Raw genomic sequence first — 22,422 nt, forward strand, 5'->3', positions numbered from 1 at the left:
GAGAGAGAGAGAGAGAGAGAGAGAGAGAGAGAGAGAGAGAGAGACGCTGCGTGGAAGGAAGCTTAAAGCTTGTGAACTCTTCTTGAACCGAGATTGGAGTCATATGGGCCATAAATCATTGAGACATACTCTCCGCCATTCACAAACTGATAGCCTATTTCAGTCCAGCTTACCTTAGCCACCGACGAGGGGAGAACAGGCAGACATAATATATATTCACATCGAGCCCCAGCGCGAGCGGCAGGCGAGAAATCTCCCCTCCTTGAAGGCAAAGGAAAAAAAGACCACTGTTTAAAGCTGCGTCGCCCCCCCCCCAATAGCCACCCGGGCTGGGGAGCCCGAGGGGCAGACCGGCCGGAGGAGCCGCGCGGCGTCCGCTTCAATTCACTCGACTTAGGAGCGGGGGTGCGCAGGAGGGAGGGGGTGGGGGAGCGGGAAAAAAAATAGAAGAAGCCCGAAAGGTGCTCGGGAGGCTCAGCTCGCCGAGAATGCAGCTCCGGCTCCGGCGGCCAAGCCGCCACAGTGCGGTTGCCCTATAAGACTGGTACGCCCTACTCTCCGTAACAATGGCCTCTGCTTTTGCACAGGGAAAAAAAACCACAGACACACACACACTCACTCACTCACACACAAGCTCACACACACCCCCACCTCTCCCCCTTGAGCAAGCTTAGATGCCTGATAAGGAGGGAAGGTGATGGTAGCGTTGGGGGAGGGGGGCATTTTTAAATCCCCCCCCCAAAAAAAAGGAACGGGAAAGAAGGTAGAGGTTTGGTTTTGGTTTTGGTTTAAGAACAGGTAAATGTTTTAATTGGGATTTTGGCAGGGGAAGAAGGGGAGAGCAAAGGCGAGGCGGTGGAGTTCACAGCTCCCCCACACCCCACTAGTAAGCCATTATGCTAATTAAGAAGTAGCCTCGGGAGGGAGGCCCCAGCCCAAAGCACTGGCCTGGCCAGGGGGTGGGGTGCAGGGTGCCCCTCCGCCTTCTTTCACAGTGGGAACGAGAGGACTTTTTTGTAAGTAGTTGTACTCCTCTGGGGCTGGTGGCTGGGCTCCCGCCTCAGCCCTCTCAGTCTGGCTCCCTCCTCCTGAGGCGCCCAGTCTGCTTCTGCTCTCTCCCCCTCGAACTCTCTCTATTCCTCCTCTCTTTCCCAAATCTCCAGGCCCACTTTGCAACCGTTAGAGGAGAGGGCCAGACCTTTCATTTGTATATTTTTCCCTCTTTTTTTCTTTTCTTTCCTTACTTTTTTTTTTTTTTTTGAAACCAGACAACAAGAGGTGAGTGATTATTTCAAAATCCCAGAACATCTTGCAGGGGGAGGAACAGAGGAGCTATAGGAACTTCATGAAGTTTCTGTTAAGATTCTCACTAGCTAGACAGAAGGGACTAGGAGGTGATGAGGACATTTGCACTTCTAAGAAGATGTGAGGAACTAGCAAAATGGCCTAGGTTTAAGTGCACTGGCACAAGAGATGGCGGATAGCTACTATTATTACTATGCAGAACAAACCTGTTTGTTTCTCTTAGCTCTGCAAGATTTATGTCTCTTAACACAAGTGAGGAAGACTAGAGAGCTCAACTTTCTTAGGGTGCATTTGAGAAGGGCAAGAGAAGGCAAGGAAGCCTGTAGGAGGAACACAGGAGCCAAGAATGTAGGTGTCTGCAGATTTGGGGTGGGGGTGGAGGAGAGCCATTCTGGTGGAGGAAAAAGACAAAAAAAGCACCAGGATCTTTCCAAAAGTTGGAGTGTTTGCAGCTCTGCCTAGCTGCTGACTCGGGGCTTAGTGGATGAAATAGAAAGCTCTCTCTCTCTCTCTCTCTTTTTTTTTTTTTTTTACAAAGGCAGATCAGCAAACTTGTTCTCTTAACTTGGAGTAGGCAGGAGGTACCCCCTACTCTGGCTTCCTGGTTAGAGTCCTTGGCTTTTGTGGGCTCCCATTTGGATGCATCTGGAGATGGGACTGGGAGAACAAAGGTGAGAGATGGTTTCCAACTGTCCTCTTCGCCCAGAAGAGGGTGGCTATGTCTGGCAAGGCTTCCCTCACACCCCCTTACAGGCTCTGCTTTGGCTTGCTCTCACAGGGAGTGGTCCCCATCAGCCCACCCCAGCCCTCATTTCTTCCAGGCCCCCTTCATAGACTGGAGAAACCAGTTTCCCTGGGGCCCAGCTGAGGGGGAGACCTACTTTCTCCCTACCCTCCAGCAATAGGACCCCACAAATAGCCTCTCTTGCTGTGATGCCTAAGGATCCTGCTGCCTGCCAAGAGTGTTCATAGCCAAGGGGATGAGTGGGGAGTGAGGGGTCGGAGCCACTTTTTTCTGTTTTTCAGCTGTATCATGAAATGATGTCCAGGCCAGGTCCGGTGATGGGGCATAAGTCAGGACTCTCAGAGACAACTAACTGAGAGGACTGCCTCAGTTTGCGGCTGCAGGTGTGTGTCCTGAGCTCTCTAGACTCTGGTTAGAGTGCTACAAGGTCCCCTGTGTAGTGCTGGGCTTTCTGGACTACCATCTCTCAACTAGGGAGACTTCCAGAGGTTTAAGGAAACCAGCCACTTTGGGCTGGTCTCTCAGTCCCCCAAATAAAAAAGTCAAGATGCATATACAGGGCCCTGCAGCTCACATAGCTATTACTACCACTAGCTAGTGAAGTCAAGAGATGATGGGGCTGCACAGCTGTGCCTTGGGGAATAAAAAGAGAGCCCCGAGGGCACCCAGACATCTGTACCCTGTAAGGAGGGGCTGTGGGATACTCAGGCCTAGTGCTGAGCACCGGTGGAGGTTCCCAAGAGCGGCAGACCCCTCACCTCCATCCCAGAGCCTCCAAGAACTCTCTGTGTTCTCTCTGGCTACACAATAAGGTGGGGTGCAGCGGGGTGGGAGCAAAGAGGACTGGAGAGCAAGAAAGCTAACTTGGAGGGGAAAATTCAGAGGCTATGCACCCCCCAACCGTGGTAGGATATAGAGTTAGAGTTACTTAACTAATTCTGGTGAGTAGAATCTATTTGAAACGTTTGGAAGGCAATGAGAGTCTACCTTTAGTTTTTTCCTTGCCTTTTTCTTCCTATCTTGGTGATTTATGGCTGACTGGTTGCTACAGATTGGAGCTGGGAGGGTAGAGGTAGATGGTAGAATAAGTATTCCTCCTCCAGGGAACCCATTTCCCTTGAAGTGTTAGTGCAGGTTAGGAGCCCTCCCAAGCTCCAGGGGACAAAGGCTGGGTAGCAATGAGGGTGAGCAGGAAACTTACAGTGGAGACATAGGTGGGTCTAAGGGAAGATTTTAGGGTCTGGAAAAGGGGGGGGAGAGAAGGATTTATCATTCTCAGCTCAGTATTTAGGGGCAGATTATAGAAGGAAGAGAAGATAATTTCTTCCTGGAATTAAGGAAAACTTGGGCAACTTTGTGTGTCTGTGTGTTTGTGTGAAGGGGAAATTATAAAAGAAAAATTAGGAAAGAGATTTAGATACAGAGATCTTAGTGTAACCTAATAAAGGCAGGAATTAATAATAAAAGCAAAAATTAGAGCAAATGTCTCCGTTCATAGTCATTCTTTCTTCTCAATTGTTTCCGCTGCAGAACCAGAGTGCTTTCGGGTGGGCACCTCTCCCCCACCACTTACTCTGTGCCTAGTATCAGAGGACAGGAGCCCCCCTGAGACATCACTGGCTGCCCACCTTTCAAGACCCAGAGAGGAAATCATGTCTGTTTGCCTCCCTCCACCACCCCCCCAACATCCATCAGAAAGTAAATGAAAATCCCCCTCTCAAGAAGAACAAGGAAAAAAGAGAAGAACATTCTCCTCTTTTAAAATGGATTTCTGATCACAGCTTGGGGGGACCTAGGGTCTACCCCAACTCAGCCAGTCCCATATTTGCCTGACCTATGGGCTGGCTTCCAAGCTGAAAACTATGAGCGAGCTTTCAATTAAAAGTTTCTTTCTGGTCCTGCCTGGGTTCCAAATCCAAACACTTCCAGCTTCACTGTCCAACTTTTGGGCCACGACAGAGTCATGGAAAGTTCACCTTTGCTCCCAATTCTCCACCTTTTCTTAAATACGAGTAAGTGTTCAACACGGGGGTTGTAAAATAGTAGCGAGTTGCTACTGAGGAGGGTTGGGGTATTTGGACTTCTGATGCACGGAGCCAGAGGGAACAAAGGGCGGCGGGAAAAAGACTCAGCACCTCTGCAGCCCTGCAGACCCGGCTCAGCAGAAGCCAGGATCCGGGATCAAAAAGGAAGAAGAAAGCGTCTGTGGTTGGAGAAGAATTGCCCAAGCTGTCCTCTCTTTCCCACCCCAGTCATCACAAGGGCACAAGAGAGAGGTCGGGGAAGAGCTGGCCAGCCACAAGGGTTTTGCAAAGTCTACTCCATGACCACGGAGGTCTCCTGACCACATCGGCCAGGCCAGCCCAGCAGTGTCACCGCCCGCCCAAGTCTGGAGTCCCGCAGGGGGTCCTGGTTGGCAGATAAGGCTTTCTGAATCGGTTGCCTCATCTAGAAGCTGAAGGTAGTTGTACTCAGGCAGGATGAGCTGAAGGTGGGCTGAGTGGAGAAGGCAAGGGAGAGCAGACCATCTTGGAGGGCTGGGGTGAGGGTGGTGGGCATTGCTGGGAAGGGAGGGAGAAGCCAGCAAGAGAGGAGTAGGGTCCAGCCCTCTTCGCTGATGGCCAGGCCTCTCCTGACAGATTGGATGTCTCTCTCCCAGTGACCTCTGTTTAGCAGACAATAACTCAGTGGATTAATGACCAATCAGCAGAAGGCCTTCCGACTTGTCTCCAAATATAAAACACCAGAACGGGATAGGGCTGGAGTTAGGGCCCAGACCCTTCTGTGTTTTGTTTTGTTTTTTTCTTAAAATAGTTGGAGCTTTAGGAATTGGATTTTCATCTGGCCAAAGACTCTGATTTCCAGAACCCCAAAGATTAAGTTGTTTCCCATCATCTCTTCCCACTTCCTTCTCCATAACACACTTCTAACCACACTTCCCACGGTGGTCTGGAAACTTTCCCTCCTTCATTGGCATCCTCATATTCCTGATCCTAGGAAAATATCTCCCTTCTCACAATGGGGCAACTTTTGGGAAGTCCCCACCCACCTCTTTTTTGTTTAATATTTATTTATTTATGCATACAAGAGCTGGGGTGTAGGCCAGAAGTGGGGGGGGGCGAGAATTCACCAGAGTGGGGAGCAGAACAGGCAGATCTACTGAAATACACTATGGGCGAGGCAGGAGAGGTCTGCAGCACCATGTGGATCAGCTCCCTGACCAGGATCCAACTCCTGCCACAGCAATGGCTGGTGATTGCTCCCTAGTGCTGAGACTTAACACCCTGTGTCACCAGGGAGGCCCACCACCCACCTCTTTGGAACTGTATCTTTTCCCAGGGATAGCAATGAAGAACAAGAGCAAGGATACAGCAGTGGGTCATCCACTCTCTGGCTGCCCTGGGAGGATACCCTGGTATACAGTTACACATGCCTCCCATGAGAAAGGACCCAAAGGCCCAGGGGTCCCGTGAAGAAGACTGGGTGGGGTTGAATTGGAGCTGGGAGAGTGGATGAATAACAGTTCACCCAGGGAACCTATTTCCTTTGAGGTGTTGCTGCAGGACCTCTCAAACTCCAGGGGACAAAGGCAGGGTAGTGAAGAGAGTGAGCAGGGAATTTGGGGTGGGAGACACTACATCATAGGATCTAAATTCCAAAACCACCATTGTTGGAGTAGAAGAGACTTCAAAAGCTAGCGGAATTCTGGCTGAGAATAACTCCAGCCTTAGTCAGGTTCCTGGCAGGGAAATGGCTTGTTCTGGGAGTCTGAGCCCCTCTTTCCTTAACTACCCTCCAAATGCCAGTCCCAGCCTCACTCACAGGCACAGACACACACACCCCTACATCTAATGCGCCCAGCCTGGGCTTCTCTGGTGAGAAAAAGAACACATCCAGGAAGAGGAATTGTCCAGATTCTAGTGGATTTCCCAGAGGCAGTCTGAACCCAGGCTCTGAGTGGACATGAACTCCCCGTATGCAGCACAGAGGCAGTAACTTCCATGCCCAGCTGCCAAGACAACCCTGGGACACAAAGGAAGATGTTCTGGGCATGAGACAATTACTTGAGAAGTATCCTATCAAACCCTGCCATGGTTACAGACAGGGAAACTGAGGCCAAGAGCTGGGAAATGATTTGGGTAAAGTCAAACTTGGAGTAGGCTTGGCCATGGAGAGGCCTGAGTTTATTCACTGTATGAAGCAGGGCGCTGCTGGGCCTCAGTGTCCCCTTCTGGAAAGCCAGAGCATGTGTGTGGCAGAAAAGGGTTGGACTAATTTATCTCTCAGGTCCCTTTTTAGACTGACAGTTTGTGTTGCTCTGTGTGCTGATGTCAAAGTGAGTGACAATAAGCAGTAATAAACTGAGTTCCCACAATAACCGGCAACCTCCTAACCAAACACAGACTATTTCCTCTGGGATGGAAATGCTAACACCCCTGCTACTGTGCACCAGCTCCAACCCGGGTCCTCCTGGCCCCCACAGATGCTCAGGCGGGGTGCCGATTTTACTGCCTTTGGTGTTTGGGGTAGGATGGAGGGGTGTTCACTACCTTCATCACCAAATCAAAAGTGCTATTTTTGGACACAGCAACCTGAGCAGTAAATAATTAATTTGTATAATTAGAGGAAGAAGGCTTCAACCTGGCAATTTTTAACCAGGAGTCAATGTACCCATTGTGCCCGCCTGGACTTCTCACCCGACCCCCAACTCTGTCTGCAGCCTCCCCAACTGCCTCCCCCACCCCAATTGGAGACCAGCGTTCCCAGGATGGCAGGGTTCACAGAGTCAGCCTCTGCTCCCTCCCCAATGAAGTTCCATTCTCTGCCTTGGAGCAAACCCCCCCCCTCAGTCTGCCTGCAGCTGCCTCCTGAAGTCTGCTTTCCCTCCCCCCTAAAGCTGTGAGGAGCTGTAGGTCTAGGCTTTCTGCTCTTGGAACACATGTAATCCGCCTCCCCAGCTCAAAGATGCCTCCACAATGCAGCGAGTTTGCATTTCAAGAAACTCCCATTAATATCAATTTACTTCACTGAAACCTCAGGTTCTTCATCAAGTTGATGATTTATGATAAAATCAATTAAATTACGGCCACTTAGGGCCCAGCCGCTTCCTCTCAGATTTCATTGGTGCGGGGCCCAAGTGTCTGGTGGAAAATGCAAGTTTGGCTGGAGGCGAGGAAAGATAATTCTGCGGCTGAGAAAATTTAATGCAAAACAATTTCCAGGCAAAGTCAGGCGTCTGGATAGAAATGCAAGAGCCACCAGTTGGCCTGCAGAAATAACGATCTGGGGGTCAAAATATTTTTCTCTGCACCCTCATTATCCTGCATCTTTCTCACTCTACTCCTCTTTGTGCTCATTTGACCCCTCTCAAGTGGAGATTCTGGGGGAATCTGGGTGATAATAGGGGAACCCATGCTTGCCCCAGCTTGAACCCAATGATGCCCTTAACACCTCAGGCCCTTTTCTCCTCTCCCTACCCAGCCATGTTCAGTAATTTCATCCCAGTCTCCCATGACAAAGTCAAAGGTTCAAAGTGACGCTCAGGCAGTGTGGGAGATGGCACAGAGGGGCGAGAGCCAGGGGCCAGGCCACAGTGGGCTTTGCTGCATGTGGCTGTGGGTGGAAAGAAAGCATGGGCAGAAGCAAGCACTGCCTCGCGGCCAGGAAAGGGGCAGAGCTAGCAAACTCAGAGGACAAGATCTCCCTCCTGGCTCTGGCTCCTTCTGTGCCCACTCACAAGTCAATACTGCATTCAGCAAACCCCAAACTGAACCGGCATGCACCCCAATGTATAGATACTCAGGCAACACGCAAACCACCTACACATGCTTGCTTGCACAAGCTCCTTAGACCACTCACAGACCCCTGCATCCCACCCCGCAAAAGGGCAGCTCCTGTCATCTCCCCACATCTGGGAAAATAAACCCCAGCGAATCAACCTGGCATTGCCTCCCACTCCAGGGAGAGCGGCTTCTCTAGCCTGTAAGCTGTTTGGTTTTTGGTTTCCAGAGGAGGCAAGGAGTAAACACAGCTTCTCTGAAGCCATAAATCATCCCCTCTTCTACCTTCTCAGTTTAACACCCGGCCTCAGCACAACCCCTTGTAGTTTCAGCTTCAAATAACCCGCGAGGTGCTAAAAGGCTCCACCATGGTGGCAGCTGGACTGTGGGAGCCGGAGCTGGGCCCAGCCACCTCCTAACCCAGCAGATGCCCCTCTCAACCCACAGCTCTCCACCGCCTGCAAAACTCTCCACCGCCTGGACACCCTTCCTGGATACCCGAATCCCCTAGCCCATTCCTACCCACGCATCCAAACGCACCGCCCCCGTTCCTCCCTACGGGCTTGCAAACCAAGATCCCTCCACCCTGCTCGGCCCACACCCTCCGTCCTTAAGTTGAGTACATCTTTGTCTTCCGCGCTTCGATCTAGGCTCTTTCCCTCACCCAGTAGAGAGGCCTGGGGGCCGGCGGGTTAGCCAGCTCTGCTCACACCCTGCGCGCCCGCCGGGACTCAGCACCCCACACTTACCTGTGCGGACTCCCGCTAGGGCGTGGGCAGCGGCGGGCGGCCGGGAGCTGGGGACGCTGGAGAGCCTAGTGCCAGGCCCGGGTCCCTCGGCCCCAGTTGGGGCTCCGAGGCCGCGGCCGGCCGCATCCTGGTCATTCAGACCCCAGCAACCCGGGAGCGTCCCGCCGAGCCAGGGGAGAGGCCCGGAAGCGCTCGCCCCCACCCCGCCCCCGCCCCCGCCCCCGGCTTTGTTCGTTCTTGGAGGCCGCAGGGGCCGCGAGGCGCGCGGATTCTGCACTCGGGGCACGGCGGACGCCCCTTCCCGGAGAGGCAGGAGCTCCCCCTCCGCGAGGGGCCGCGTGGGACCGCGCGCAGCCGGGGCGCGCCGGGCCCTGAGCTGGGTCGGGGCTCCGAGAGCCGGCCAGGTGGCCAGGCTAGAGGAGCAGCCACTGACGGGGGCACCGCGAGGCGCGGGGAGAGCGGGGGCGCCATGGCGGAAGGCGGGCGCACCGGCAGCTCTTCAATGTCACCAGCGAAATGGGTTCCATATGTCGGCCCGGCAGAGAGGGGAGGGGAAGAAAGAGCGTTCTGGGCTGGACAGGACGGGAGGGTGGGTAGGTGGGGGTGCGCAACCGAGGGGACAGAGCAGGGCACGGAGGTGGTGGGAGGGCTTGGGGTGGCGAGAAAGGTTTGCGTTTTCCACTTCCCCTCGAGTTTTCTATAGCTGCTTAGGCTGGTAAGAACTTTCCCCCTTTCCTTCTCTTCCTGAAAGACGGGGAGGGAGGACATCGCAAGGATAGCATCAGTTAAGGCTGGGGGTTCAAGGACTGGGAGGGAAAGGGGAGTTCCTAGGTGGTAGAAGATCAACTTCTCCCCGTCCCCAAGAGGCAAAGAGGCCAAACCCCAAAGAAAGAAGGGGCGCCAAGGAGAGATCCCTGAGTCCAGGTGGGAAAGAGACCCCAACATCCTCCCCCTCGCCCAAGGTGCAATTGTTTGGGGAAGTTCCAATCACTGTTACCAATGTAAGTGGTGGGAGAAGGGGTTGAGGGACCCAAGGCTCCCAGACACTTCAGGTCCTGCCCCAGCACACACCTGACTGCAGCTCCCCAGGGCCTGCTCTAGAGGCAGTTCCTGCAGGAGTGGCCTTGGCTTTAGGGGGCTGCCCGTCAGGAGAGCATTCTGGGGGGCTTCCAGACTTGCAGCCCTTGCTCCTCTGCGCCCCAGAGTTGGGCTGTGTGTTTTCACTCCTCTCTCTCAGTCTCTCCGCACCCCCTCACCCCACCTCTCTCTCTCTCTCTCTCTCTCTCTCCCCCCACACACCCTCTCCACCCCACCACTCTCTCTCTCCCCACATGCCACCCCACCCCACCCTCCCTCTCTCCCTCCCTCTCTCCCTCCCTCCTTTTCTCCCTTCCCTTTCTGACCCTCCCAGTCCTCTGCCCCTCTCTGAGGGTCTTTGTCTTCTCTCCCTTTGCCTCTGTGTCTTGAATGAGTTTAAACTGAGCCTTGAAGGTCTAAGGGACATCTCCAGAAATCACTTCCGGGCTCACTGATCAAGTCACCTCTCTCCTTGGGACAATGTGGTGCTCTGGGCCTCAGGATACTTCCCTAGGAGTGCGGAACCCCTCTCTGTCCTGGAAGCATTCTCTTCCACAGAGAAGGAGGCAAAGGGGTGTTTCCTTCCCTTCTTCCCACTTGAAGCTGTGTGTGTGTGTGTGTGTGTGTGTGTGTGTGTGTGTCTCCTTCCAGGTCAGCCTCCCCTCCCTTCTGGACTATCTTTTGTCTCTGCTCTCCCAGTTATCCTCTCCTTGGGCTCAGCCTTGACGTCCTGTCTCAGAAAGGGATACTGGTGTTTATCTCCAGGGGCCTCTGTTTCCCTTCATCCTCTCTCCTCATCTTTCTGTGCACCCCCCCCCCCAGTGAGGAAAGCCAGTTTCTTAGGCTCAGGGCTAACAGTAGGCGCACCCAGAGCAAGGGACCCCAGCAGAGAATGAGGAGAAGACAGAGTCAGCCGCTTTCCCAAAGCCCTTTCCGTCAAATGCATCCATCCCACCCTCTAGACAGCACAAAAGCAAATGTGGGGAACTGTGGGGTGGCGTGTGCACACGTGTGTGTGCACGTGTGTGTATAGAACTAGTGAGTCAGGGTCATTCATGGCTATAGGAAATACAATGTATATGTATAAACAACAAAGTCTTTTCCAACTTGCTGATTTGGGGGGCGGCCTCAGAGCCTGGGTAAGGGCACCAGGCCTCACAGAGGGAGGTTTCTCTAGGGGCTGGCAACTCTAAGGTAATGGTGGAGAGAGATGGTCTCCCTGCTTTTGTCTCTTGGGGATGTCTGTGTGCTAGTTGGGGAGAGGAAGGGGCAGGGGTATCCCCAGGGCTCAAGAGACAAAGAAAGACGTGAGGGGGCTGAGAGAATGGAAAGGAAAAGAGGGGGAATCAGGCCTCCATGTCATGACTGAGGCATCAGGGAAGTGGAGAGGAAGGAGGAGGGGTGGAAGCAGAGGGGTGGCTCCTATGGGTCTGACTCCCAGCTCTCCCCACTAGCTATGGCCTGTCCCAAAGAGCAGAAGCCTCCTTCTCCCCCTTTGGTCCCCTAGCTTTCAGAACCTGGCTGAATTTAGAAGCTAGTGAATAAGACTATACCCTCTTCCTTCTCCTTCCAGACCCTCCTCTCCTAGGAAGAAATCCTCCCCACTCTCAGGCCTTTGACCTAAATTCTGGGGCACTCTGGAGATGAACTCATCCCCTCAGGAACAACACACACACCACTTCCCAGGTGAGAGAGAAGGGAATACTGGCCTCCCATACTGAGGCTGAAAGATTCGGAGCTCCTTATCCTCAGGTCTGTTGCTGACTCCCCAGCCTTTCTCACCTCCACCCCACCCCCCACCCCATGGGCTCTGCTCCTGTCAAAGTTGCCTCTGAATCCAGTTTCTCCCAGTTCCTTTTATCTAGGTCAAGTGATGTTCCAACACACCCCACCCGAGGGTTTTGGCCTTCTCCTTTCCCTAGATCCATTTGAGCCCAAAATGGATGCTTCATCCACCACCCACCCTCAGATTTGCCCACTAGCAGAACAGGACCCAATGCCCACTTGGAGCAGAGTGTAGGAGCCAGCTCTCCTGCTGCCAGGAGAGGGGCCTAAGACATCACTCCACATGGCTAATGCCATGAATAATCACCACCTGGGCTCGGGCAGGCGGCACTTTTTCCTGCTCAGAGATTTACACTAGCAGAGTTAAATATCCTGGGTGATAGTGGCTCTGAAGCCAGTTGACTGGGCTCCAGCCAGTGACAGAGGAGTCAGCAGCCAGAACTACACTTGGCAAAGGCTCCTGCCCTCACCCCTCATCCATCACAACTTTGGGGCACAGTGCCCCAACGAGCAGACCCTGGGCACAGTGCAGAATGTCCCCAGAAGCCACCTCTGGCTTTGCTGCTGACCAGCAGAGGGACTGAGACCTGCATGGGACACCGGAGGATAAAGTTACTAGTTCTCCTTCCCCAGCCTGCACCCCACTTGCTCCCTGTTAGGCTGGGGGTCAGGAGGTGAGGCACAGCCCCTGTCCTAGACACTCCAACTTTCTGGAACTCCCTGATTCCTAGAACATTTTTTCTAAGAGAAACTTAGAAAAGTTTTCACTGCTTTAGTCTCAAACACATCATCCCCTTACTGCTGAGGAAACTTTCTTTGTTTCAGGAGGTCGAAGGAAGGCTACTGGAGTGTGAATTCATTTCCTTGTTTTGTTAGCCAGGAAGGTGGGGAACCCAGGTTTACAGCTTCCCTCCCTGCCCTTCACCCTCTGTCTCCATTGTCTCCCCAACTTGGGTACCTCCTCCTCTACTCTCAGCACTGCCTTACGGAGGTCTATAGACTGCTTAATACTGTAAACTGCACTGTATTTCTATAGCACGTAGTTTCACTGCTAGAGCCAAAACTAAAACTAGCTCTCATTTAGAACTACAATTTAAAATACTGAGCCCCCAGCCCCTCCAACTGCAGAAGCATTTGATTCGGCTCCCCTCAAGATAATAAAAATCTCTGCCTTCAACTCCAGTAGCTCCTTCCTCTGCCTCCTAGTCTGTTGGCCAACAAGCTGCTTCTGGCTGCAGAGCTGGGTTCTTTATCCCGACCCCGGGCCGGCGGAGTCAGAGCAACCGAACTCCTGGAGGGGAACCGTTGAAAAATGAGGCTCTGCCTGCAGCTGCAGGAATGTTGGCTCTATCAGGCTCGCAAATATAATTTTTATATTAGGTCGTGGTCTTTGACTGGGTTTATATGCCAATGAGGCATTTCTGGTTTACCAAATTTATACAAATCTCGCCTTAATTGATAATCACAGATGCTGTAATTTAAGACCTCCAGCTATAGAGCTTTCATATTAACTGCTGATGTATTACTGTAAATCGTCTGAAATAACCAACTCCTGGGAGCAGAGCAGAGAGGGAGGAAGTGCCTCTGAGAGCGACTCTCTCCCGGCCGCAGAAATAGCCCAGCTTTCACATCATTTTCCATGAGAAATGATTTATCGAAGACATGGCTATAAACAACACAACTCGCTCACAAACACACGCAGACGCTCTCTCTCGCACACACATCCACACGCACAATGGCTGGCATGCTGGCCCGAGAAGCTGACACCCATATTGCTATAAATCAAGAAAAAGGTTGGAGGAGAGGGAGAGAGAGAGAAGAGGAATATTCCTAAAATCTCTATGCAATGCCTCAATGGGTATAAACACACAGAGCACCGTGTGAAGAGAAATGGCAGGAAATGAAGATGGCTATTTGTCACATTTTACGACAATAACATTAATAACAAACAATAAATTTACATGGACATATAAGACGCGGTAGGTAGTGAGAAATCCCTTTTACTTACAATACCCCAGCCCGCGGTGTGGCTCCGGCTGCGGGGCTGTTTTATTGCTGCCTCCCTCTCTTTTTCTCTCTCCCTCTCTCTCTCCCCCTCTCTCTTTTTTTTTTTCTCGGGGTACAGGCTTGTTTTTCAAAGGACAGTTGAATTGCACGTCAGAAACAGGGAGACCAAGCCTGTGATTTTCCTGACGAATACATATCTATTCTGCAACCTCGGCATTAATTATTTAATGAATCACGTGACCAGGAGGGGGAAGGGGGTCTTTCGATTTCAGGCTCAAAGGACCACTATGACCTTCCCCTTCAGGAGGAGAAATTTTCCTGCAAAATAGGTTCCCCCCAACCCACCAATGGAATAGTAGTGAGTTCTCCTCTTCCCGCATTCACAGCTATACCTACAACATCCCTAACACCCCCACACACTTACCCACAGCCCACCTCTCCTCTCTCCCTTCTCCTCCTGCTTCTGCTTAGTTCATGAAGGTGCAGAAATAGTCTGCAGGGGCGTCTAGGGGTGGGGATGGGGGTGGGGTGGGCACGAGTCTTTCTCCAAGCTTCCAATTTTTCTCTCTGCATCCTTTAAGATTAAGAATCCCCCCCCCCATTCCACTCTGTCCCTCACTCCTGGGGAATTTATTTTAGCGGGACCCACTTCCCCGCTTCCTAAACAGCCAACAACATTTCTAAAGGAACCAGCTTCACAAGGGGCAGCTCCTGTCTATATTGTGTGTGTAGTAAGCAGAGGGCTTCTGGCTTGAATTCTCTTTTATTTTGGTGGACCTTTTGAAGGAACAGAGAGGGACAGAGTGAAAAGATGACTCTGGAGTTCAGAGTCACCCATATGGGGCTATCATTCTGCCGTGTTGTTACTAATCTAAGAAGCCAAATTCTACTGCCTGAATAGACTGTGCTCTGGACAAAGACCTGGACTAGAATTTCTACACAAAAGACGTGACCATGCAGCCTCCCTCTACCCTGCCCCCCCCCCCCAGTGTCTCCTTCCAGTGAAGACAGCTGGAGATTCCAATGGGAGAGAAGGGCAAACGAGGCTTTGAAGTTGGCCTGGCAGCCCTGGTCCCTATTTCCCAGGTGTTAGAACCCTGAGCTTCCAATCAGCAGACAATAGAGCCTGATCAATGGGAAAAAGATGGGGGTGGCGTGCATATAAAAGGGTTAAACCCCTGGGATAGGAGAAGTCCATCCCCTAGGCCAAGAGAGAAACATAACCAGACTCCTTCACCTCAGATAAGAAAACAAAACAAACCCCAAATGCCCCAAACCTTCACACAGAGCTTAGCCCCAAAAGGCGGAGACCAGTCACAACTGGAATGAGTGTCTTGGGTCACAGTGTGCATGGGGTGCAGAGGGGAGCAGAAAAGACATTCCTGAAGAACCCCCACTCCTCACCTCACATTCCCAGCCTTCTCTACAGCAGCTCTCTGGGCTGCAGGGCCACAGCTACAGGGCAGGACGCGGGTAGGAAGCTCAGGGCAAGAACAAATGAGTGAGACTTGGGCCTGGAAGTGATTTGGGGTGTGTGGGGTGGGTAAGGTTCGAACCAAAAAGCAATTCAGTGGAGAAAAGGTTGGAAACCCAACTGCCAGCAGCTTGGGCCTCCCTACCGGGTCTGCACTGGGTCAGCAGGGCCTCCCCAGAATTCCATTCCCAACTGGGTGGGGGGCCCTGAGGACCAGACTCTGTAGGGGGGTAGCAGGCTTTGATTGTCCAGATACAAAACAGACTGGTATTGAATTCAGCCTGTTCCAGACAAGAGCCCGGCGCCCGCTCTGGCTCCAGCGAGGGCAAACCCCAGCAAGGTCCCGGTCACAAATCCACTAGAAGTTGTTCCCCAAAGAAAAACACTTCTTTAAAAGTCTGAAAAGAAAAAATAAGGTGAGAGGGGAGGGAGAGCGCCAATAATACGCTGTATGCTGAAGCATGGGGAAACAACTATCTCTAAAATGGAGAGATTGTTTTCAAGGACAAGCAAAAGAACTGTAAAATGACATGAAGGCACCGGGCAGGTTCTGTTAAAATGCCCACACTCCATTCGGACCCTGGGAATGTCGGTGTTCAAATAAACAAGCGCCTGAGCCCGCGCTGCGCGCTTTCTTACCGCCGATAAAGCGAACGTTTATACAGTGAGAAAGGCGAGATTGATTTACGAATCTGAACGCGCCAGTTTTATGGCCGATCACAAATCCGTCAGCGCTCAACTCACGCTGGGAAACTTCCCAACTCCGTTTTCCAACTAGACCCCCCTCCCGGCTGCCGCTACCCGGGGAGACCCTCCGCGGGGGCCTGGGGCTGCCTCCCGGCTGCTGCCGCTGGAAGCTCCAGTCTGCCCCGCGGGTGGAAGGCAGGGAGGGCCCAGAGATCTCAAGGGAAGAGAGGTCAAAGATGAGGAGGCCTTGGGGTGGACACCAAAAATGTAAGAGGTGAACCTCAGAGACCCTAAGGGAACACTGAATTCTGCAATGTTGGGGTTTGGGAGAGAAGGAGAAGGGGGATCTTCCAGAGCCCTCTGCATCTGCGATCAGAAACCCTTGCATGAACCCCACCTTTCCTTTCCATTGTTTTCCTTCTTTCCCTTTGGTTGACCCCTAACCCTCCCATCATAGAGAGCAGCTTATAAAGTCACAAGTGACTAGATCTTTGGCTCCTGGACCTACAGAGGTTCCACTACTGGTTATCTGTCCTTATGAGAAGGACAGTGCACATCTCCACTGAGCCCCAAATATTTCCTGTCCAGGGCCAGTCCAGTTCGCCTTTCTATTTCTCCATTTCCTTCCCAACGCCTCTAGCCCCTGCATTTATTATACCACCCAGGGACAAAGGCGATGATCTCAACCAAGGCTAGTTATTTTTGCTTGACACAGAATCCCCAAGTTACAGGAGACAATTGACAAAATGCAAACCAGCAGTCCACACATAGCCCAGCAAGGTTCTGTCTCTCCTCCCCTTAATCCAAAAGGAGTATTTCCTCTTCTCAGCTGGAGTCTGTCTGTCTGTCTCTCTTTGTCTCTTCCTCCTCCTAAAAGAATGACTGCTGTGTGGGTTTTTAAAAAACACTTCAAGTGGAATACAGACTAGACTCTGTATTGAGGATTCGCTTTTTTAGCAAATGTTCCACTCATCTCTGCAAATTAAAAGTTGCTGAAAACTTCAGTTAACTTGCAGAACAGCCCTTGAGAGTGGTCAGTATGAAACACTGACCCTTCTCTCACCTCCCTTGTTTCTCTTGATCTCTTAGTAGCTGGGATGGGGTTGGGGATTTTTAGAGAAGGGGGCGAAGAATAGTTATAGGGATAGCATCCTAAACAAAGAAACTTCAAGGGCCGTGGATTTGGATGAGACCTTAAGAGACATTAACCTCTAAGAGTGGACATGGAGGGAGCCCTCTCGGTCTGTAGGACCCAGGGTTTTGTCCCCCTAATTCTCTGTGGACTCCTTATAGCCTCGCTCCCTGCCTTTGTCTTTCTTCTTCAAATCCCCCAAGCCAAACAGGAATGAAGGAAGGATGAGCTGAACATGGGGAGCTGGGGAGTGGGGACAATGAAGCCTGCCTAGGAAGGAACTCTGCACAGAGTGACAGGTTGACACCCTCCACACCTCCCCCAGCTGTACCCTGAGCTAAAGTATTTATTCTGCTTGTCCCTGATGGACTGTAGTAGGAAAATTACCCAGAAAATCCAAAATAGTGAAGAAGGAGTTGAGGGCTGGAGGGGGATGGAAAAGATGGGACACACAACAGCCCAAGGACCGCCCGCCCCCCCTGCCGAGGTGACTTTCCCTCCCAGGCAGGAGGCAGGGGCCAGCACAATGTCCAGTCTCAGAGAGGTCAAGGGGCTTCCGAGGTCATTTTGTGGTTCTAATACTGAGCTAATCGCCTAGAAAACGTGGCCTCTCCATGAACTCTCCTGCCTTAAATCCTCAGTGAGCCCCAAGGAAAAGGGGCCTACACATTCAGGTCAGGGGCAGAGCCCACTGGCTCCCTGGCCACTAGAGGGAGGGCCCCCTGGGGGGAGCCCCCAAACCAGAGAGCCGAAGGAAACCAAACCAAACCCTGAACCTCCAGGAAGAAGTGAGGGGGGAGTCAAAGAGAAGAGTCGGGTGCCAGAGGAACTTGCCTGTGAGCAGGACAGTTTCCTGCTCCAGAGAGTTGCAAATATTTGTCTAGAAGTGCAAACTAGGCACAAAAATTTAAAAACAAAGACATCCACGTATCTCTGGCTCCAGTGCTGGTGCAGCCCACTTTTCCTGGAGGCAGCAGGGACATCTCACCCATCAACAGCCATGGAGCACGGAGCCCCCAGTGAAGGCCAGCAGGCCACTCCATGCAACAAACCAGCCCCTCCGTACCCCACCTTACAAATATGCATACACCAAGGAACCCCCACCCCCACCCCAGCAGCCTGCATTTCCCAAACACGGAAAAGCAGCTCTGGGCTGCCTCACAGCCAACCTTCTCTGGCTTTTTTCAGACACCCTGACACCTCAGCCGCTAGCAGTTCAAACACCCCCCAGGTGTCTGCCGGCTCTCTCTCTGACCCAAGCATCGGTCAACATAAAAGGCAGCAAACCTGACTAAGTGTCCACCCTAAAAACCCCCGAGAAGACAGTTGAGAAAAGAAACAACAAAGTGTTTCTTCTTTGTAAAAAAAAAAAAAAAAGAGGGGGGCTTATAAAATGATCCCACACCCCTACCAAAAATAAAGCCAGCCCAGGCAGGCTCGGTACCTTTGCGCCTCTCGCCTCCTCTCCTGGACGTGGAGGGTCCCATTCATGGCAAACGGTGTCTTCCAAACTGAGAGAAAAAAGTTTTCAACTTTATGGTTCCAAATTTTTCCCCCTTGCAGATCCGGGAGAGACCGCTAACACTTTTTTCCCCCAACAGCCGGTCTGCGGAGATTTGCTGTTGAATAATAACAAAGGAGAGAGGATACGTATTTAAAGAAAAGAAGTGATTAATGGTTTTCTGTATAATTCTCACATTTTTCTTAGCTCTTGTCTACACAGAATGGCTGTGAACTTTAAGCTCCATAGAAATCTTTTTTATTCTATTCATACCTTCCAACGAGCAGCTTTGATTTGGTTGTATAGCGACATTCCTGGGGGGCATATGCTTTTTAAGAACTATTTTCCCCCTCTACCAAGCCGCCACATCCCCTGGCAGCTAAGCATCACACCGCGATTCGGCAGAAACAAAGCTCCCGGTCTCATCCTCCAGGTCCCTGGATTTTTTTATGAGTCTCCAGGCAGCATTTAACCGGGCGGTTTAGCCGCCCTTTGCTGCTCTCTCGGACACCGACCGGACGGCGCACCCCTGGTCCTACCCAGCCTCAAACTCCCGGCACTGCGAACTGCAAACCAGAACAATACTAAGAAAATAATAATAAAACGTGGGAGGGGGGTTGGCTCTTTTTATTTTCTGAAGAGAGATGGGACTAAAACCCGACTTTTAATTGCATGTGCTCTCCCAAGCTTTTGGAGCGTGTGTATGGGGAGGGGATGACTGGACCCTGGACATCACCGGAGCTCTCTGGAGCCCTACGGGCCCAAGCTCCCCGACCTTAGAACTTCTCTTTGGGTGCTGCACAAAAGCGGCCAGAGCAGGACAGTGCTGCTGAGGATCATCCGCACCCCAGCCCCTTCCCCCACTCCATTCTAGGGGTGACTGGGACCTCAGAGACAGAAAGCTATTTGGTCCCCAGTCATACTTTCGATACTTTCTATGAGAAAGAAAATGAAAATTAATACAGGAGCAGGGCTTCACAAAAGAGGCCATTTGTCTTCTTGATTATCTATTTGCTTGTCAGAGTTTGAGCTATGGCACCGGCTAGCTCCTTTGTAATATAAAAATTCTCTGAAAACCTGCAAACACCCAGAAACATCTGTGCAAAAAATTAGACTCATTAAACCCTTAAACACCTCAGAGGAACACGATACCTTCTTAGGCAGGAGGAAAGAGGCCGGCCTCGCGGAATCCTCTCTCTCGAACTTTAATAAGCAAAGAGCCGTCTGTCTAGAAGGAGACAGCTTAACCGCATTTTATTTGCTTATGACAAATAAATCACAATATGAAAGGCTTTGCCGCACTTAAGCCTCTTGTGTCCTACAATGAAACATTTTCCCCCCATTAGGGATTGGAGTCAGCCCTCCCAGCCCTTCCAATCCATTTTTGGACTGGAGGGAAAAAAATTAAAAGGCCCAAACAAAACACACCCATCCCAAAAGGAAAACAAGCCAGCTATTACAATTTGCAGTCCTCTGAGATAGAAATTCCCATCGGACCCTTTGGAGAAAATCCTTTCCTTAACCACATGCACTGTGAGTGGGGTCTTCAAATATCTACTGGGTGGCATTTGTCTGTATCTTCACATCAAGGTTTCAACAAAAACACGCCGTGCTGGTCACAAGAAACCAAACATTTATTTCTATTGTCACTCCATACAGGACACAAATTTCACGCCAACGAAGGGTTCTAGACTCAGGCAGCCCCAGAGCTAGGAAGGGGCCTGGTTTGGAATGTCAGAAAGAGAATAGGAGAGCAGACGTACATGACATAAAATTAATAATAATAATATAATAATAATAATAAAATAATCATCGTTGCAACAATGACAAACTAGGGGGAAAGTCCCCGAAACGTGGTCTCCCACACCCGGAGGGGCGCGACATTTTATTTCCTAGCTTCACATTCATTTGCAGTCTAGGAGAGGAGGCCTGTCTGCTGCACAGCGCTAGGTGAGCCAGAGGGTCGTGCCTGTGCGGGGGCTCTCTGCACTCCCCTGGCCCCTCACCCAGCCAGGGATGACTTGACCTTCCCGAGGAAGGCCCTTCCGGTCTCCAAGTCTCTCCTTTATCCTCGGACCTACTTTACCTGCCTGCTCCCGTGTTACGGAGGCTGCCCCCCCGCCGCCACTTGTCCCCTGCCTGCTGCCCCCATCCCGGCCTGGGCGGAGGGGATGAACAGTCAGTGTCCCGGTGACAGGGCGCAACGGGGAGGAAGGTTGTGTGTGTGTTTGTTACCGTGGCCAAAACACTGTGCTATCTGGCAGTCAGAGGGTGCTTTCGCTGGGTGTCAGGAATGGGGGACAAAGAAAGAAAATCCAGGCTGTCTTCCAGCAGCGGCAGCAGCAGCGGCGGCCGAGCCGAGCCTCATTTGTTAGTCGGGTGTCGAGGTAATGGTCGCCACGGAGGCCCGTCCTCTCCTCGGCAGAGTAAACAAGACAGATGGGCCTGGGCCTGGCGTGATTAAAGATGAAACGCGGATCCATCTTCGCCAAAGCTGAAAACGAGGAGTGCAGCCTCCTCCTATTTCTCTTTCTGTCTTTTTCTTTCTTCCTTCTTCGTCTTCTTCTTCTTTTTTAAGGAAGAAAGCAAGAAACTTGAACCTTGCTTCTGGGGGGCCTCACCCGGCTCCCTATTGTCATTTCTATAAATAAAGCTTCCCCTCCCCCTCCTCTGCGTTTATTCGTGTAAATAGATAAAGTGGGGGGGGCAGGTTTGCTTTGGGGGGCCCAGGCCCCAGGGTCTCCTCCCGCAACTTTCCCCTGCTCCCGCCCCCGCAACCCGCCCCTCCCCGAGGTCCGTGGCTCCCGGGCCGAGCCGGGAGCACTAGAGAGCAGGGGGGCCTCCGTTGGGCCGCCCAGGGGGCCCGCCGGTTGCGCCTGTGGTGCCACCGGAGCGGATCTTGGTGTTGGGCAACTTGTGGTCTTTTTTCCACTTCATGCGCCGGTTCTGGAACCAGATCTTGATCTGGCGCTCGGAGAGGCAGAGCGCGTGGGCGATCTCCACCCTCCGGCGCCGCGTCAGGTAGCGGTTGTAGTGAAATTCCTTCTCCAGCTCCAAGACCTGCTGGCGAGTGTAGGCGGTCCGAGAGCGCTTGGGCTCCCCGCCGGCGTAATTGGGGTTTACTGGACACACACAGAGAGAGGGAGAAAGAGAAAGTTTTATTGCCCCGAAAGGGAGGAGGGAGAGCCCTTTCTTCCAGCAAACACACTGTCTCCCTCCCTCTCCCCACCTCTTCTTCCTTCAGAGGGGGGTGGGGACGAAAGGGAAGAGAGCGGACCCCCAGGAAGAGAAAGAGACCTCAAAGTTTTGGAGATTTGTTTTCCTGCTGTTGTTTTGGGTGTCTGGAAGGGGGTGGGGATTGGAGCGAGTGAGAAATCTTTACGAGGTTTTAAGCGATCCTCCGCCCCCCACCACCCTTGGCTTAGAGCCGGGGATGGGAGAATGAGGGGTGAAAAAGGGAGGGGGCATCCCTAAACCCTTCTTCTGTTAGTTCCCACCCTCGCTGCTCAGATTCCAAGCAGTGCCTGCCTCCAGCAAAAACTTTTGCCCACTTCTCCAGCCAAAGAATCAGATGAGAGGAAAGAAAGGAAAAAATAAATACTGGGAGTTGACTCAACTCTCCCCTTAAATACAGATTACCTCCTCCTCCTTCTCCTCCCCCATCTCCCACACCACTCCCCATCTTCCAACTTCACTGAGACTGCATCTCCCTGGCGAAAAAGTCGCTAGTGAGAATGGCAAAGAGGATGGTGAACCGACTTCAAAGGCGCGGGGCCCACCAGGCCATAAAAATTTATGGGGGATGTAATTATGTGGCTCTGAAAACAGGCGACCGTAAATCTCCGGCAATGGCGAGTTTATGGCGGGGACAATTGGCTTCTCCCAGCTTTCCACACACACACACACAACCCCATGCCTGCCGGTTCCTTCAGTGTAAAGCGCCGGGGGTGGGAGGGGGAAAGGGTGCCCACGCACTCACCCGTGCTCACGTGAACTTTGCGCATCCAGGGGTAGACGACGGGCTCTTTGCACGCGGAGTGGGATGGGTTGGGGTGCAGGGGGTTCTGGGCGCAGGGAGGCGGCGGGGGACTGCTGCTGACCGCCTCGCAGCGCTGGCCCGGCTCCGGGAGGAGGGCCCCGGAGGGCGGCGGCGCAGGAGCCCGAGGGGACAGCCTGGGCG

At 52.3% G+C, this 22,422-nt stretch overlaps 2 protein-coding genes across 2 annotated transcripts in view; both read right to left on the bottom strand.

Annotated features, from left to right (window-relative positions):
* HOXB3 (homeobox B3) overlaps positions 1 to 22,422 on the bottom strand; it is a 54,912-nt gene that overhangs the window by 6,580 nt on the left and 25,910 nt on the right. The window contains exons 2-3 of the mRNA XM_012726052.1: positions 18,186 to 18,360; positions 174 to 261 (exon numbers count right to left, since the gene is read on the bottom strand). The gene's annotated coding sequence lies outside the window, so the exon portion shown is untranslated. The remainder of the gene's footprint in view (positions 1 to 173; positions 262 to 18,185; positions 18,361 to 22,422) is intronic.
* The window catches only part of HOXB4 (homeobox B4), a 1,919-nt gene continuing 524 nt past the window's right edge, over positions 21,028 to 22,422 (bottom strand). Inside the window, exons 2-3 of the mRNA XM_004684292.2 lie at positions 22,222 to 22,422; positions 21,028 to 21,364 (exon numbers count right to left, since the gene is read on the bottom strand). The exon at positions 22,222 to 22,422 is cut by the window's right edge and continues 38 nt beyond it. Coding sequence (XP_004684349.1) covers positions 21,066 to 21,364; positions 22,222 to 22,422 — 500 coding nt within the window. The 3' untranslated portion in view covers positions 21,028 to 21,065. The remainder of the gene's footprint in view (positions 21,365 to 22,221) is intronic.

This window comes from Condylura cristata, unplaced genomic scaffold, assembly GCF_000260355.1.
Source record: "Condylura cristata isolate star-nosed mole 26May11 unplaced genomic scaffold, ConCri1.0 scaffold00017, whole genome shotgun sequence".
Classification (NCBI taxonomy): Eukaryota; Metazoa; Chordata; class Mammalia; order Eulipotyphla; family Talpidae; genus Condylura; species Condylura cristata.